A 16132-nucleotide genomic window follows, 5' to 3' on the forward strand; every position below is an offset into this window, starting at 1 on the left:
CAGGGAGCCTTTCCCCACCCTGTTCCTTCCAGCTTGCCTGGCATGGGCTTCTCCTGCAGTGCTAAGGATGGCAACCACAGCTCTTGCTGGCTCTCAGACATTGGTGACATGTTGCTAGCAGCGTCAGAATCTCTCAGGATTCATTGTCCCTCTCAGCGCAGACCCCTCTCTTCCATGTGCCTCAGTCAGCCTGGCCCCGGTCTCCTTGGCTGACTGGCACATCCTCTCTCACTCTCTCCTGGGAAGGGGCGTCATCACCCCCATTGGCGGAGCAAAGGGAGCACGGACGGCCCCACTGCAGTGTGTCTCCATGGCTGAGGGCCACACCAAGCCTATCCTCTGTCTGGATGCCACCGACGAGTTGCTTTTCACTGGATCCAAAGGTTTGTGGAGACTTGAGGGGCCATCGGGGTTAGGCTTGGAGCTCACACACCCAACACAGGTGCTTGGCTGAGCCCTCCCTTCCATGTAGTCCTGTTGGCTCTACCACTACCTACTCCTCCAGGCCACATTTCTAGAAGCTTCTCTGAAGTTCCAACATCTCAACTCTCTAAAACCATCACTTCCTCCCCAATATTACCCAACACTCCTGTCATCTCTGCAGCTGCACCCAGGCAGTTCCTCTAGTCTCAGCAGCAGAAGTTTATTGTCCTACTACCAAGTCACAACAAAAAAGTTAAAACTTTGACCAGAAGAAGGAACAAGTTTGTATCAGACACACGTAATAGGAAACCTGTGTATGCATATGTGAATATATGTATGCATATGTATATATACATTTATACACACAGAGATGAGTGGTTAGCTACCAACTGAGGTATGGTTGATTGGTTCCAAGTTTTTTCATGTTTTCTTGATACTTGGTCATTTAATAAGCAGTGGGTTTATAGGAAATTTATTTAGCCCAGGACACCTTACAATGATCAGAGAACTCACCATTATTTAAAGACCTCAGCCCTTTCTTGGTCTCCTGTGTTTTTATGAGACTACACATGCATGCATGCTTCTCCCTCAGACTTGTTTCCCTGTCTCTGGCAGACCGTAGCTGCAAGATGTGGAACCTGGTGACAGGGCAGGAGATTGCAGCTCTCAAGGGCCACCCCAACAATGTGGTTTCTATCAAATACTGCAGCCACTCGGGGCTGGTGTTCTCTGTGTCCAGCTCCTACATCAAGGTGTGGGACATCCGGGACTCAGCCAAGTGCATTCGGACACTCACGTAAGTGTACCACTACTTGAGAACAGTTCTTCCCTGCACAGCCTGATTAGGTGGGCACAAAGGTCCTTGCTAGCCCATAGACTTGCTTTGACTCCAGGGGAGGCAAGGTGGCTTGGGGGACGGTTTCTGAACAGCATGTTAGTGAGCCTTTGGCCTACCTTTGTCTCAGTCCTTCAAGTTCTACCATTTGAGATGGACTGCATAGGTCACAAGGAATCCAAAAGACCAGCAGATGGCAACAGCCTCCAAAGCCAGGCCAGCCACCTGCCTCACAGATGCGCCACCCAGCATGGTCCTGCTTGTAAGGACACAAACCCTCCAGAAGTCAGGTTTTGTCCTTATGTGTACACTATAAATCACAAATTGTTTAGTTTGATAGTTGAAAAACAGACACAGAGGGTATTTAGGGCCCTGAACTTGTTCTGTATGATGCAGTAGTCACAGATAACGTCACGCATTTGACTGAACCTACAGAGTATAGAACACCCACCCAGAATGAACCCCACTGTACGCGATGAACTTGGGTGATGATATATCCATTATAGGTTCGCCTGCTGTAGCCCAGGCTGTGCTGAGGGATGTTGACAATGGGGGAGGCTGTACACGTTGGGAAAGAAAGAGGTATATAGGAAAACTCCACCTTCCACTCAGTTTTGCTATAAGACTAAAACTGTCCTTATATATATTGTTTGGCATTTATTTATTTATTTATTTAAATGAAGTCTGGGTGCGGGGATGAGGAAATGGGGACTCAGAGAAAAGACGTTAAGTGATTTCTACATGAACCAGCCAGCTTCAGAGCCTGTCCCTGGACTCTTTACAGTCTACCCAAACCTACCCAGGCACACCAACAGGTCATAGAGACATGCTGGATTGAATGTAGGGGCACATGCTTCTAAAGAAAGCTGTTTTGCCCAGATAGGGGAAGAGACTTCCTGGAAGAAGTGTCTTTTCTGAGCTGGTCTGAGTGAAGTTTATTTGTTTCCTGGCCTTTGTGGGTAGACTCTTCTGACCCATTTCTGGCTTTGCCTTTTTTCCCTCTGGGTAGGTCCTCAGGCCAGGTGATCTCAGGAGATGCCTGCATAACCACATCCACCCGCGCCATCACCAGTGCCCAGGGGGAGCATCAGATCAACCAGATGGCCCTCAGCCCCTCAGGCACCATGCTATACGTTGCCTCTGGCAATGCTGTCCGCATCTGGGAGCTCAACAGGTCGGTGAAATATCTGGAGAAGAGGCCCAGGGAAGGTCCACAGGCCCTGCATGGGGTGGCCTACTCCAGGGTGGGCAGGACCTCAACTGTGCCTCCAGCCCCCTACTCTATGAACTTCTTTCTTGCCTTTGAAAATCTTGGTCCTTGATCTTGCTTTGAAGGGGAGAGGGAGTAGATTGGCCAGGTCTATCTATTCCAGATCAGATTCCCTCCAGTCCCCTGATCCAATGTAAGTGCCCTCCGACCTACTATCCCTGCCTGGGCCTCTCCCTGCTGCAGGTTCCAGCCCATTGGCAAACTGACCGGCCACATTGGCACAGTGATGTGCCTGACGGTCACCCAGACTTCAAACCAGCATGACCTCGTGGTGACGGGCTCCAAGGACCACTATGTGAAGGTATCTACAACTGCCTTGACCTAAGCTGTGGCCACCTCTGCTCTGAGGCCTGAATGGTGCTGTTTACTGGGAACACATAAAAGCCAGTGAGACTCTGGGAACTGCTGCTGGAGAGGGCATCTCGGAGAAGATAGGAAGATGCATGTTGATAGAATTATTCTGTAAACAATGAAAAATAACAACCTCAGTGTATGAGGGATGCAGGTTGAGCCTCTGAATGGGAGATGTTGCGATCGTTAACATAATAAATAGGGGAGAAATACAAAGTATACAGAACCCAGTGATTTGGTTTGCTCTCTGTGGATATGGTTGGACACTGGGTGGCCATAAAACAGAAAGAAGCAAATAAACAAGACAGAGGTAGTGGGACTATAGCAGTGTTCTTCCAACGGTTCTCCAGACCGGCCTCAATCGATCATGCCCCTGTCTGAGCTCTGTCCCTTCTCGTCTGCAGATGTTCCAGCTGGGTGACTGTGTGACGGGCACCATTGGCCCAACCCACAACTTTGAGCCCCCTCACTATGATGGTATCGAATGCCTGGCCATCCAAGGAGACATACTGTTCAGTGGCTCCAGAGACAATGGCATCAAGAAGTGGGACCTGGAACAGCAGGAGCTCATTCAGGTTCGGGGAAGGGAGAGGAGGAATGTGCCAGGGCAAGGCCCCAGGCAGACCGTAGCAGAGCCCCTTCAAGACTGCCTGCTGTCTACTTTCTTCCCTGCTGTCCCCACACCCCTCTCCCTGCAGCCTGTGGGGACTCCATTTGGGCCCTTGCACCCAGTTCTTTGTGGGAGCTCTTTGCTTTAGCCTACTCTCCTGTGAGCTGAACATTTCTCCAGCAGCACAGATTCAGATGCTCGGGTGTGGGAACTGGGGAGAAGAACCCATCTGGGCTTTTGAATCCCCTCAGCCTGGCTCCTGGGAATGGTAGGATCAGTCTGCATGATAGCTAGAGCTGCCCGGAGCCAGGCAGCATCCCTCCACTGCTAGCGGGGTGTGGGTGTGGGTGTGGGTGTGGGTGTGTGTGGGGTGCTGTTCCTGGGGCTCTGGGGCAGGCCCTCTCCCTTCCCTACATCTTATCAGCCCTGGCCCTTCCACAGCAAATCCCCAATGCTCACAAGGACTGGGTGTGCGCTCTGGCCTTTGTACCCGGCCGGCCCATGCTGTTGAGTGCCTGCCGGGCAGGCTTCATCAAGGTCTGGAACGTGGACAACTTCACGCCCATTGGTGAGATCAAGGGCCACGACAGCCCCATCAATGCCATCTGCACCAACAGCAAGCACATCTTCACGGCCTCCAGGTAGGTGCTAGGCAGAGAGAGCCACTTTGCTCCCCTCCTAGGGTGACTGGGTTGACAACTGGCTCAGGGCTCCACAGCTGTCCCCACACAGATCCGATTCGCAGAGCAGAACCCCACCAAGCACCTCTCTCTATACCTTTGCTCATCTCCACTGAGCACAAAGCACCCAGTGTCCTGGGTGCTGCACTCGGCAGGGGATCAGGGAGCCACTGGGCCCCAGGCCGGGACTTGCCCCTGCAGCGATCCCAATCACTTGCCCCTGCACAGGAGCTAAGGACTGCCCCGCCACCCCCACACCTCTGCCCCTGTGCAGGCAGTGCCAGGTCCTCTATCCCAAGGACACTACTCAGCCGGGTTTCTTCTTTTCTCTCCTTGTTCCCACCATGTCCCTTCTTTCCCCTCCCATCTCTTCCTACCTCTCTTCTCTGCCTCTCTACCTCTTCCCCCCTCCCCCAAATAGTGACTGCCGGGTAAAGCTGTGGAATTACGTCCCTGGACTCACCCCCTGCCTTCCTCGACGAGTCCTGGCCATAAAGGGCCGCGCCACCACCCTACCCTGACCCTCCCCCTTCCTCTCTCACTCTTCCCCTCTTGCCTTTTCCTGTCTTTCCCCACCTCGATCTGAGCTGCTTCTTCACGGTATGAGACTGTTTTACTCTTGACCTTCTTACTTCACACCCTGCCTGGCCCCACAGATTGCCCTCCCGGACCCTCTTGCAAGCATGAGCAGTGGGCCAGAACCCTAGGTGGCAGAGAGCAGAGGGGAGGAATTCAGGCCTGGACAAAACAAAACAGGAAAGTCCAGGACACCAGTCTTGCAGGGTCTTGGACACCATGGCCTGGGCCCTCCCCTTGCCCAGTACCCTTCCCTGTGAGGTCCCCACGGGTCCTAAGCAGTATCTGCCTTAGCACGGCCATATGTGAGGGAGGTGGGAAATCTGCCCAACCTTGACTTTTGGGGGCAACCAGCCGCCCCCACATCCACAGCTGAACAGCCTCGCTCTGTCCTCCCCAGTGACCTGACAGTGAAGTTCTGGAGCATGCGGAGGCTACCAGCAGCCCACCCTTGAAGTTAGGACTGAAAGTGGCCAGACCCGGCAGCCTACCCAGCTTGGAAAGGAAGCTGTGGTCCGACCTTACCAGACCAGCCAGGTTCACGAGGACAGAGGGTGTGGCTCCTCTCTAGCTCTGCCTCCTCCACGCCCTCTCTGTCCCTCCCCTGCCTCCTGAGAAAGGAGAGGCCGAGGAGGGAGACAAGCTGTGAAGCCAAAGGGTATGATTCCCATGCTGCGCTGCCCTCACCTGTTCCCTGCCTTCCTCTCAGCTGGCCATGTTGTCTCTAGCTGAGCCAGCCCTGCCCCTCTCCCAGGTCCTCAGCCTAAGTTGAGACTGAGGGAGAAGCAGGGAGAAGCCCCCATCTATCTTCCAGTGAGCTAGCCCCACCTCTGGAGCCACTGCACCTGCCTCTGAGCCCACCAAGGTAGTTCTCAGGTAACCATGGAAACAGATGTAAGCAGCTGAGTCCTGCAGCTGACCCTAAACCCTACAGCCACCCACAGCCAATCTCAGTGGGGCCCAGTCATTCCTTGAGGTTCTCTTCTGCTGGGACCTCAGAAGAGCTGCTTAAACGATTCCTTTGGGGAGAAGGTCAGCAGTACTGCAGTCATTTAATATACTGATTTTTATTTTTGTGTTCTGCTGTTTGCCTCCTGGAAACTGACTTGAAGTTTCTTTCCATTCTTCCCTCCGCCCCTGGCGCGGGGGGGGGGGGGGTCTTCTCTCTGGCACTCCGGGGCCCTCCCTCTGCTTGCTCTGCAGATGAGGGGAGCCTTCTCCATCCTTTGCAGCTCTGACCATTGCCCCAGTCCTGCCCATCCCGGCATACCTTCTAGGATAGACCAGGTCTCTAGGCCACCTGATGCCACAGTGCCTTTCTCCATCCTGAGGCCTGGCATCATGCTGGGCAGCCTTATGCTAGCCATGCCCGCAGCCCACATGTGTCTTCTACTCTGGGCCTTGTGCCCACAGCCCCTGAAGGTCAGAGTGTCCACCCCAACATCCCAGGACCAGGGAGCCCATGCTCCCAGGAGTCCTGTGTGGTCCAGTGGGATGTAGCTTGGTGGACTGTCCACTAGGTAGACTTGGGTAGTAAGGGTACCAGGTCCTTTGCCTAAGCCCCCAGCCAATTATGTTTCCACCCCCAAGGGGACAGGGAGCATCTTCAGCTTCTTTCCCTTTAGTCGTTCCAGAAACAGCCTTAAAACCAGCCTGGGCCAAAGGCCCTTCCCTTTCAATTAGTGTGAGGAGGCAGTGTCCTTGCTTCTCCCCTTGGTGCTGTGGACTCAGCTGCTGGGATGAGGTGAAGTCAGTGTCTAGTGCCCCCTACTGGATCAACTATGAATTTATAGGACTGGGCCATGAGAGGGGCCAGCTCCATTCCTGCCCTGCAACCCTGCCAACTCCCCCCCTCTTCCCCCCCCCCCAGCTTCCCCTGCCCTTAAACTGGTCCACACTTATTCTGTTGCTTCACTGGTCTTGTGCATCCTGGTCTCATTCTGGGATCCATGAACCCCAGCTCCATTCAGAGGACATGGTGACTTGTGGACTTGGAGAGCTAGCATGGTGCCTCTGCATCTAGCTCTTCTCCCTCTAGGGCGAGCACATTGGTGCCTGTCCATACAGCCCTAGGATGGGAGAGTTAGGAACTGATAAGGCCAGACCCTCTCTGAACCATCCCAGAGCTGTGTCTGAGGCTGAAACTAAAAAGATCGTCCCACCTATTGGTGGCTCCAACCAGACACAGTGTTAAGTCTGGGTAAGTGGACGTTTAGAACAAAGCACCAAGAAAGCAGGTCATCTGGAACCTGGACTGTCTGTCTGCAATGACCAGAAATCCTCCTTCCCCTGCTCATCCTGGGAGTGTTAAGGAACATCCTTAGCACTCAGAAGTGACCACATCTTTTCCTTCACCCCTCTCCACCTGAATGGAAAGCCTGGACCTTACACCCTGTAAGAAAACCCAGAACCCGTCTGCATGACTGTTTACAGACTACAGAAACACGTGAGACTTATGTCCCGACCCCACAGGCTGGGCCGCCCCAGCCCGGGGTACCTGTACTGTATAGCTGCAAGGCCAGTTCTTGCACAAAGTGTGTGTGGTCTTACAGCCCCCGCGAGAGGTGCTCACCGGCATTACCCCTTCTGCCATTTCTGATGGGTCACTACCTCATGGCGGGGCTGCTATGCTGTCCCAGCGAGTGTCATTGACTAAACTTGAAATCAGAGCTCTGAGCTCATCGTCCCTGGGGCCATTCTGAGCTGTGTTCTGGGAACGTTGGCATCCCTGCCCACCCACCCTTTCAGGGATGTCCAAGGTACATAGTCGGGAGCAGGTCCCCAGCTCTACTCATTGCACAAGCATCCTACTTGTCGGAAGCACAAACTGGTTGTGATTTGAGCACAATAGCATGTCTCTGGGTAGACAGTACGAGCAAACTTGGGCCTAGGAGGTCTTTCCCAGATGGGCTGCGTCTTAGGCTAGACCAGGGCTGCCCGTGTCTGTGGCTGACTCACCACATACTTCTATTCCTTGTGCCCATCTTAGGACTTGAGACCCAGGCCACATCTGTATGCTGTGGGGGTCCTCCCTAGACCCCCACACCTTAAGCCTTTAACAACCAGAGTATAGCTGGTACCCCATCATACTGAGCCTGAAGAGCCTGGACCCAGACTCCCATCTCTTGAGCTAACCCCAACATCTATGCTTCCAAAACTGATTAACTTCCATCTGGATGGAAAGTGTCTATTGTCCCCACTCTCTTAGGCCTTTTCTGTGCACAGTCCTGTGCCAGGACCCATCCCAGTATTAACCAATTCAGTGTTTGGTCTTGGAGAGACTTGATGCGACAGGAGCCAGCTCATGGAGAGGCTGCCTGGAGCAGCCTATAGAGACTGCAGAGGAGAGAGAGAACGCAAAGAATGAGAGGCTGACCCAGCGCAGCCCTTGATGTGGTCAGAATGCCACCACAGCTTCTGGGAAAGGGACAGATATGGACCTGGGAGTAGCCTCCCACCGTTGCCCCAGCTGCAGCCTTGGGGTTGTCTTAGGCTGTGTGGCTTGAGCAAAGAGCAGTTCAAAGCACAAAACCATGTGGAGAGGATGCTGCCTTGCTGGGGGATTCTCGTGCTACCCATTGTGGTGGCAGCGCAGGCAGGAAGTTGCTGCGAAGGAAGGCAGGACATTACATATCTGCCCTGCCCTCTCCCAGTTTTTGGAGGCCTCCCCTGGAGTCTGGGCTGGGTGCAGCAGGCACGCCTCCTTGGCTGTGCCTGGTATGTTTGTATGGGCAGGACCTGCCCTGCAGGAGCAGTGCATTCCTTCCCACCATGTGGCCCAAACCTGCCACATTTGTCCCTTTGTCCTTTCTAACAAGAAACTGCTTGCTGCTGCTCCCTTTGCTGAGTACAGTGGCCAGTGCCCCCAAGGACTTTCCTGAGCCCAGCCCGTCATCTCCTGACTCCCAGGTCTTCACTGCTCCTTGTGTGCAAGAGAATCTGCAGGGAACATTCGTGTTCTTTGACATCATTGTTCTGTCCCCTGTGCCCACCCCCTGCTTCATCTCCAGTGCCCAGCTGGCCTCCCTTTGCTCCCTCCCTTCCACCTTCAAGCCTGTGCCCTAAAGGCTTTGTCAGAAAGTGGGAAGTCAGAAAAGACCACTGATGTCTTGGTGCCCTGCCCTGCCCTGCCCTGCCCTGCCCTGCTCCACTACCAGCTCTTATGGCAGTTGCCCCTACATAGGCTGCAGGGTGTCACTCGGCTCCTGCACTCTCCTGGGACGTGGTAGCACAAGGTGTGTATATGTTTTGTACCTCGGCTGATGACTGTACATAGTGTATGAAAGTTATTTAAGCCTCATGCTGTACATTTCTGTTCTGGAAATCGTATGTGTTTGTTCTAAGAGCTTGTCATAAATAAAACCGTGGTCCACAGAGCTGTGACTAGTGGGCTGTTGGCCTGTGACTGGTGGCTCTTTCTTAGGCGTGGGAGGTCGTTCAGGGGTGGGTGTGTGAGACTGACCTTTGTGACTGTAGCCCCATGGGAGGACAATACTTGGCACTGAGTTTAGGGTTCCCTGAAGTATGTCCCCTTCTCTCCCAGCCCTCCATGTGGCCTACAGGGCTCAAGGCAAGTACACAAGCAGTGAGCACACCACCCCAGTCCTGTTCAGGGTGTTCTTTGCTGCATCGTCCCTGTCCCTGGTAATAGGTGATGGTCTCTTTATGAAATGAGAACAGTCATGGCACGGGAGGGACTCACCAGGACAGAGCTGAGATTTGATCGGCCTGCCCCTCCAAAGCACCCCCCCCCACTCCCCTTCACTAACAAAGTGCATGCCTTCCCTAGGACTTGGGACTCCCTGTGTGTGGCACATACTGGACATATTTTGTTTCCTTGCCACCTACAGAATGAAGACAGAATTGTAAATACCCTGAAAACTCATTTACAAAACTAGCTCTGGCATGGCTGTGATTTTATCACTAGATCAGTACTTTCCAGTCTTCGGAAACCTGTATTCTCCACTGCCCTTTGTCATTTTTAGGGCTGAGAATGGAACCCAGAGCCTCATGCATGCTAAGCACAAGGCCTCCCGCCCATCTGCCCTTCTAGCCCCAACTACATTCTGTTATGTCATTTGTCCATCTCCCTGAACACTCTGTGTCTGGCCTACTCCTCAATACCACCCAAGGTTAGAAGGCTTTGTTTTATGACTTCTCTATAGCCGGGAAGCCAGGAGCATCTTTTGTTGCTTTGGTTTCCATGTGGAAAAACCAAGTGGCTTCTGAACCCCTGCTGCTTATACTGACCGGAACAAGCTAGGGTTCCATGCTGGGTGGGGAGGGTTTCTGAAAGAGATTCTGCTCCAGCAGAATAAGTGAGAGAGGGCCCTTAGCTACAAAAGGAAGACACTGTGCGCAGTCTTGCCCTATGTCTCCCCACCTCTTGGGCAGGGACAGAGCCTCCTGCCTTGGAGAATGGGGTGGCTTCCTGCAGATCGTTGATTTTGGCTAGGCAACTGAGTCCCACCCCATGCCAGTCTCCTGCCCCACCCCTGCTCTCCAAAGCTTATGTTTTACACAAGATCCTATTCTGCTCCATAGACAGCCGCAGCTCAAGTAAGTGACAGCTGGGTGTGGCCAACTGCTGCTGGGATGGGCATATAGATGGCCATGAGGCAGGAGGGGGTGCTTCAACAGTTTCCTCCCTTTGTACTGACTCCTCCCCTCACGTCCCAGAATATTGTCAACAACAGTTTCTCAAATTCAGGTCAGCCTGTGGGGACACCAACACTCTTGGCAAAGGACCCAGAATTAACAAATTCTTTAATATGGGGTGGAGGGGGGGGCAGAAAGATGGCCAGTGGTCAAGAACGCTTGCTGCTCTTTCTAATAATGTGTTTAATGCTGGGCATGGTGGCACATGCCTTTAGTTTCAGCACTTGGGAGGCAGAGACATGTGGATCCCTGAGTTGGAGGCCAAGCCTGGTCTACAGAGTGAGTTCCAGGACAGCCAGGGCTATACAGAGAAACCCTGTCTCAAAAAATAAAGTTTATTTAAAGATTTATTTTTAATTGTGTATGTGTGTCTGTCCTACACATATGTGTGCAGGTATACATGCTTGTGTGTGTGCACGCACCTAGAGGTCAAAAATTGATATCAAATGTCTTCTTCAATCATGTTCCACCTTGTTTACATATGCATTGGTATTTTATTTGTTTTTTATTTCTTTGTTTGTTTGTTTGTTTGTTTTTGTTTTTGTTTTGTTTTTCGAGACAGGGTTCTCTGTGTAGCTCTGGCTGTCCTGGAACTCACTCTGTAGACCAGGCTAGCCTCGAACTCAGAAATCCGCCTGCCTCTGCCTCCCAAGTGCTGGGATTAAAAGCGTGCGCCACCACCGCCTGGCTATTTTTGATTTCTTGAGACAGGGCCTCACTGTATAGACCAGGCTGACCTCAAATTCACAGAGCTGTACTTGCCTCTGTCTCCCAAGTGCAGAGATTAAAGGCATGTGCCACCATGCCTGGCTTCCAAGTCACTTTTGAGATAGGTCTCACTGAATTGAGAACTTGCCAGTTCAGCCTGGCCAAAAAGCCCTGGGGCTCCTCCTGTCTCTGACCCCGCCAGGCTTGGGTTACATGTATGCACCCCCACACTCTGCTTTCTTTTGTGGGTCCTGAGAGGAAGAACCAGATGATCACGCTTGTGTAGCAGACACTAGGGGCTGAGCCCCTTGTAAGAAGTTGGTGCCATTCACTGCCTAAGCTGGATAGCACCACAAAGACATATTTTTCCAAATCCCCCATTTTATACACACAGGAAATTGAGGCCCAGAGAAGCCAATAGAATTAGCCAAAGGGGTAGTAGAAGAGAAGTTTTTAGAACCAATTATTTTATCCCTGTATCTGGGTTTGACTAAAGAGAATGGGGTGGCATGAGGATATACCCAGTGTTGGGGGAGGTTTTTTTCCCCAAAACCTGTTATTAGTTGTTTTGTTTGGCTTTATTTTTAATATAAGATATACTATCCTTGCTTATAGCAAGGCATCTTTGCCCTTTGGGGGCAATGCAAGAGCTATAAGGTGTTTCTGAGTCTTGGTTATTTCTACTTACTTTTATGTATAAAAAGTGTTCAGCTCAGAAAGCTTCCTAATGGTAACTGGGCAACTGATGAGCCAAGGAACCAGACCAAGGGGAAATGAGAGACAAGCCCTCAACCAATGCAGTAACAGGTTAGCGGGGCCTCTACTGCCACCTCTGGGCTTGTTTGCTGGCAGATGAATTTGCAAGATAACACAAGAAAGATGTGGGCCTGCATAGGGAGCACCCCAGGTTCCTGAGGCCTTGTGTGTAGGAGACAGCTGGCAACTTCTCTGTCTGAGCACTGTGAAGCTAGGCAGGACTCCAGCCAAGCCCAAGCATGCTTGCCCATTGAAAGAGCTTGTGTTTGTTCTGGGAAAGTGGATTGTGTTCCACAAGCTTTTCCCAGTGACTGAAGGTCAGGGTTCTAGACAGAGTGGTGAGGTGAGAGGGGCTACAGGAGCCGCAGATGGCCCTGTATAGCACACCCCAAGGATTCAATGCCGGGTAGATCTCAATAAGACTGATTCCAACAGGGGCTTGAGAAAGAGCAGGCACTGACCAAGTCCTCTTAGGGGGCCTTGCATGGCAGGGGAAAGACACTCTGGCTCTTTGGCAGAACAGTGAATATACTTCTGATATCCGGGCCCAGGGGCCCTTTGGGGCACAGCCAACCATTTGGGCAATGCCCAGGGGCAGCCACAGTGTTGCTTTTATAAAATGATCCTACCTACAATGGTTTATCACACTCTGTGAGCTCTCTCTCTCTCTCTCTCTCTCTCTCTCTCTCTCTCTCTCTCTCACCACAAACAAACAAAAAACCCTGAATCATTTTTTTGCTTCAACTAGCCAGAAGGGACACTGTTGTCTATCAGCAAGAACACTGCCCAGCCACTAGGAGAGTTCGAAACAAGCCTAGACCACATAGCAAGACAAGTATCTCAAAATAAAGGCTGGCTCTTCCAAGACACACCTATAATCCCAGCACTTGGGAGACTGAGGCATGAGAACATAAGTTTGAGACCAGCCTGGGCACATGACAAGAGCCTGCATCACAACAAGCCAAACAGCTGCCTAGTACAAGTGAAGTCTCGATGTCTTGTGTATCTATCATTCAGTCTGTAATTCAAGTTGATTCAAAGAAAACCACTTACTCTGACTTTAGGTCACATGGCTGAATGGGAGTGGACACGAAGCTGCAGGGCCAGAGAAGCCAGCCTGACCCAGGTGTTTTCTACATACAAGGCTGCTTGTGGTCACAAATTGACATCCATCTCCACAAAAATCATGATTTCTCTTTTTACTAACAGAGTTCTGCAGGGACACACCATTTCTAGTACAGGACTCAAGGGTTAGCCTGCTGTCACAGTGTTGATGGTGTGCCTACAGGCTCAGCAGCATCTCCTTTTGATCCTTCTCATGCAGAGGAAGGGGGAAGGGGCCTTAGGCGGCATCAGCTTCTCTTTGACTTCTAGGATGTAGAAAGTCTGCACGATGAGGCAGCTGACTGTAGGGTCAGGGTCTCTCTGCATATACCTGAAGGCTTTAACAGACACAGGGGATGGTACAATAAGCAGAAAAGTGGCCAGGCTGGACCAGGAGGGCCCTGGCTCTGCTTGGAGAAAGGAGGCAAATTGGCAACTTTTACAATGTAAGCAGTGATTTCTTCTACAAGGTCACACTGTTAATTATAATGGAGACCCCAAACTTGCCCCAGGCTCAGGGAGACACAAAACAGGCTGCTCTTTTGGTCCCTTCCCCAGTTCTGACTTTCTTCATTCTGTGTGGAGTCCTCTGACCCCCCCCCCCAGGAGAACTGCAGCCCAGCACAGAGCCACACCTGGGGTTCACTGTATCATGTGTACAATGTGGAGACATAGAAAAAGGGGGGCACAGTGTGTAGAGGACATGTCTCGGGGACAGGCGTGACCACTCACCTGCATATTCCTCTTCAATTTCCTGCTCCTCAGCTTTATTAAGGTTCCGGATGATCTGAGCTATGGGGCACATAGGTATTCAGTGGCCTCACAAGGGGCCAATGGGTCCTAACTGTAAGCTATCTGATAAAAGTCATCACCTGACCCTCTGTTTGTCTCACCCTTGCTTCTCAGCCTTAGGGCTGCACTTGCTTCATGAGGCCAAAGTGCTTCTCCAATTCTGTGAAGGGCTCTAGGCAACTTAAATAAACACCACTTCAAAGGTGCTGTCCAAGGGATGACAGGAGGTGGCATCCATCCGTCCTTGGACTTCCTCCACCAGGAACAACCCACAGGCCTGGTGGTCCACCCTTTGGGAGCTATGCTGCCCTGGTTTCTTAGGAGTTTTCCATTCTGCTAATAGACAGGTCATCCCTACCCAACCAGGGGCTCCCTGTGGTGGGAGCAGATGGGAGTCCTTACCAGGGACTCTAATTACCTTGGGTCCTGTAATTAACTCCTCACATGCCCAGCCCTCAATCAGTTTGAAAAACCCAACTTCAAGGAGACAGTGGCTCCAAGAAGATAGGGGGCCATCATACCTGCAAACCACACAGCCACCTGGCGGATGGGGGCCTGGGGACTCTTAAAGAGGGCCACACTCTGCTTCAGAAACCAGAGCATCTTGCTCCTTTCCTGCTTCAACTGGAAGAAGCAGCATTAGATAACACAGCTGCCAAGTCTCTTGCCTCTCAAGCTAAGCAGGATGGTAGATAGATATTATCCCGACCTCAAAAAGACCTTTCAGAACCTCCTATAAATTTAGCCCTCGTGTCCCAGCTACTGAAGCGTTATTTCTTCCATGAAGTCTTCCTAGATTGAACAAGCCACAGGAATGACAGTGCATACAAAGGCCCTAACAGACTGAGTCTTCAGTTCTACTGGTGTCTAGCTTTTACATGTAGCCATAGCCTCGGGCATTTGAATACTTGATCCCTAATTGATGGCACTGTTGGGAAGGTTTGGAAGGAGACGTTTATCACTGGAGGCAGGCTTTCAGAGTTTAAAGACTTGTGCCATTTTGAGTTCTCTCTCTCTCTGATTCAGGTTTGTAGTTCAAGATGTGCGCCCTCAGATCCCTGCTCCTGCCACCATGAACTCTAACCCCCTGGAACTGTAGTGGAAATAAACCCTTCATGATGTTTAATCACAGCAAGCGAAAAGGAACTAATCCACCAAGCATTACCCTCTTCCATTTCTCCCTGGGAAGATGATGTTGTCTGGGAAGCCTTTCTTCAAGCCCAAGCTGGGCCAAGTTCTCTGCCTTTGTATTAGAAATTGTTTTTCCTCCACCTTTCCCATTTCCAAAGTACTCCAGATTTACCAGTTCATGTACCTATGTCTGCACGGTTAGCAAACACTGGGGGGGAGGGGGGACAGAGAGCACCAGTAGGTGGTCTGCATGAAGGAGATATAGTCTGTTAACTCAAATGGCTTGGGACCGGAGGGAGGGGTTAAGGGCTGATTCTCTTGCACAGGCAGAATGATGCATCAGCTGCTGGCTTACCAGGGCACCGAGGATGGTAAATACGTCATTCTTGGCGAAGACCACTTTGAATTTGGACCAGTGCAGGATGGTAGCTACGTGGCAGAGGCTGAGCCTACAGACCTGGGGAGATAAGAGGCTCAGCACGTGGAACCTTGGGAATGAGGGTGGGCAAAGATGCAGAGGGGCCCAGGAGGGAAACAGGGAGCAGCTCATTTGGCCTTAGTAGACTGGAGACTCAGAAACTGCAAGGATCCAGGCTTAGGAGATGCCTGTCTAGGCATCTGGCTCTACTGAAAACCATTTTTTCCCCCATGAAGACGTTGAGGTGATGGTTCTAATGTTTTTTCCAGTAGTAATGCTGAGTCCCACATCAGTGTGACTCTACAGCACGGCCTTTGTCACCATGGCTTTCCAGCCCAAAGTGGTCTCTCTGAAAACAAGTGTCCCTATTTTGGACCTCCCTTGAGACATGTATGCCAGGCTAGCCCCAACTGGCACCTTAGGATCTTGAATATCAGGTTCACCAAAGTATACCACCTCACCCAGGTCTGTCAGAGTCCTAGTACTCCATCTGAGTGGTCTCTGCTTTACAGAAAAGTTGACTTGGTCAAAATATCACTGAGTTCGTCAGGGAGGACCCATACTTTTCTGTCATGTGCTCAGCTGCATCCTTGGATATATCTAAGGGGTCTCCTGTTACAAACCAAGTCAGTGGTTTCCAAGTGTCTAGCTGTGGTACATGCTTCTAGGCTCCTGAGGTTGGAGCTTGGCCTGTCACAGTCCAAGTCTCTATGCCCAGCATTTAACCCACAACTGGAGCTTCCCCACCATGAGAGCCCCATTTCTTCTCATTGGTGAGGTGAAAGAGAAAGTAGTCTAGAGAAAGACTACAAGGGCCAAG

At 51.6% G+C, this 16132-nt stretch overlaps 2 protein-coding genes across 10 annotated transcripts in view; one reads left to right on the forward strand and one right to left on the reverse strand.

Moving 5' to 3' along the window:
* Positions 1-9121, forward strand: part of Kif21b (kinesin family member 21B) — a 47819-nt gene extending 38698 nt beyond the window's left edge. For 5 of the 9 annotated variants that reach the window (XM_034512885.3, XM_034512887.3, XM_034512886.3 and 2 more), the window contains 7 exons: positions 247-383; positions 1039-1219; positions 2268-2432; positions 2712-2829; positions 3284-3454; positions 3931-4130; positions 4591-9121. In XM_034512885.3, coding sequence (XP_034368776.1) covers positions 247-383; positions 1039-1219; positions 2268-2432; positions 2712-2829; positions 3284-3454; positions 3931-4130; positions 4591-4690 — 1072 coding nt within the window. In that variant the 3' untranslated portion in view covers positions 4691-9121. The remainder of the gene's footprint in view (positions 1-246; positions 384-1038; positions 1220-2267; positions 2433-2711; positions 2830-3283; positions 3455-3930; positions 4131-4590) is intronic. The other 4 variants (XM_034512889.3, XM_034512890.3, XM_034512891.3 and 1 more) reach the window with 2 other exon arrangements.
* Positions 9122-12796: 3675 nt separating this feature from the next.
* Positions 12797-16132, reverse strand: part of LOC117716549 (maestro heat-like repeat-containing protein family member 7) — a 32619-nt gene continuing 29283 nt past the window's right edge. Inside the window, exons 19-22 of the mRNA XM_034513609.2 lie at positions 15250-15351; positions 14285-14387; positions 13704-13763; positions 12797-13309 (exon numbers count right to left, since the gene is read on the reverse strand). Coding sequence (XP_034369500.2) covers positions 13158-13309; positions 13704-13763; positions 14285-14387; positions 15250-15351 — 417 coding nt within the window. The 3' untranslated portion in view covers positions 12797-13157. The remainder of the gene's footprint in view (positions 13310-13703; positions 13764-14284; positions 14388-15249; positions 15352-16132) is intronic.

This window comes from Arvicanthis niloticus, chromosome 10, assembly GCF_011762505.2.
Source record: "Arvicanthis niloticus isolate mArvNil1 chromosome 10, mArvNil1.pat.X, whole genome shotgun sequence".
Lineage (NCBI taxonomy): Eukaryota > Metazoa > Chordata > Mammalia > Rodentia > Muridae > Arvicanthis > Arvicanthis niloticus.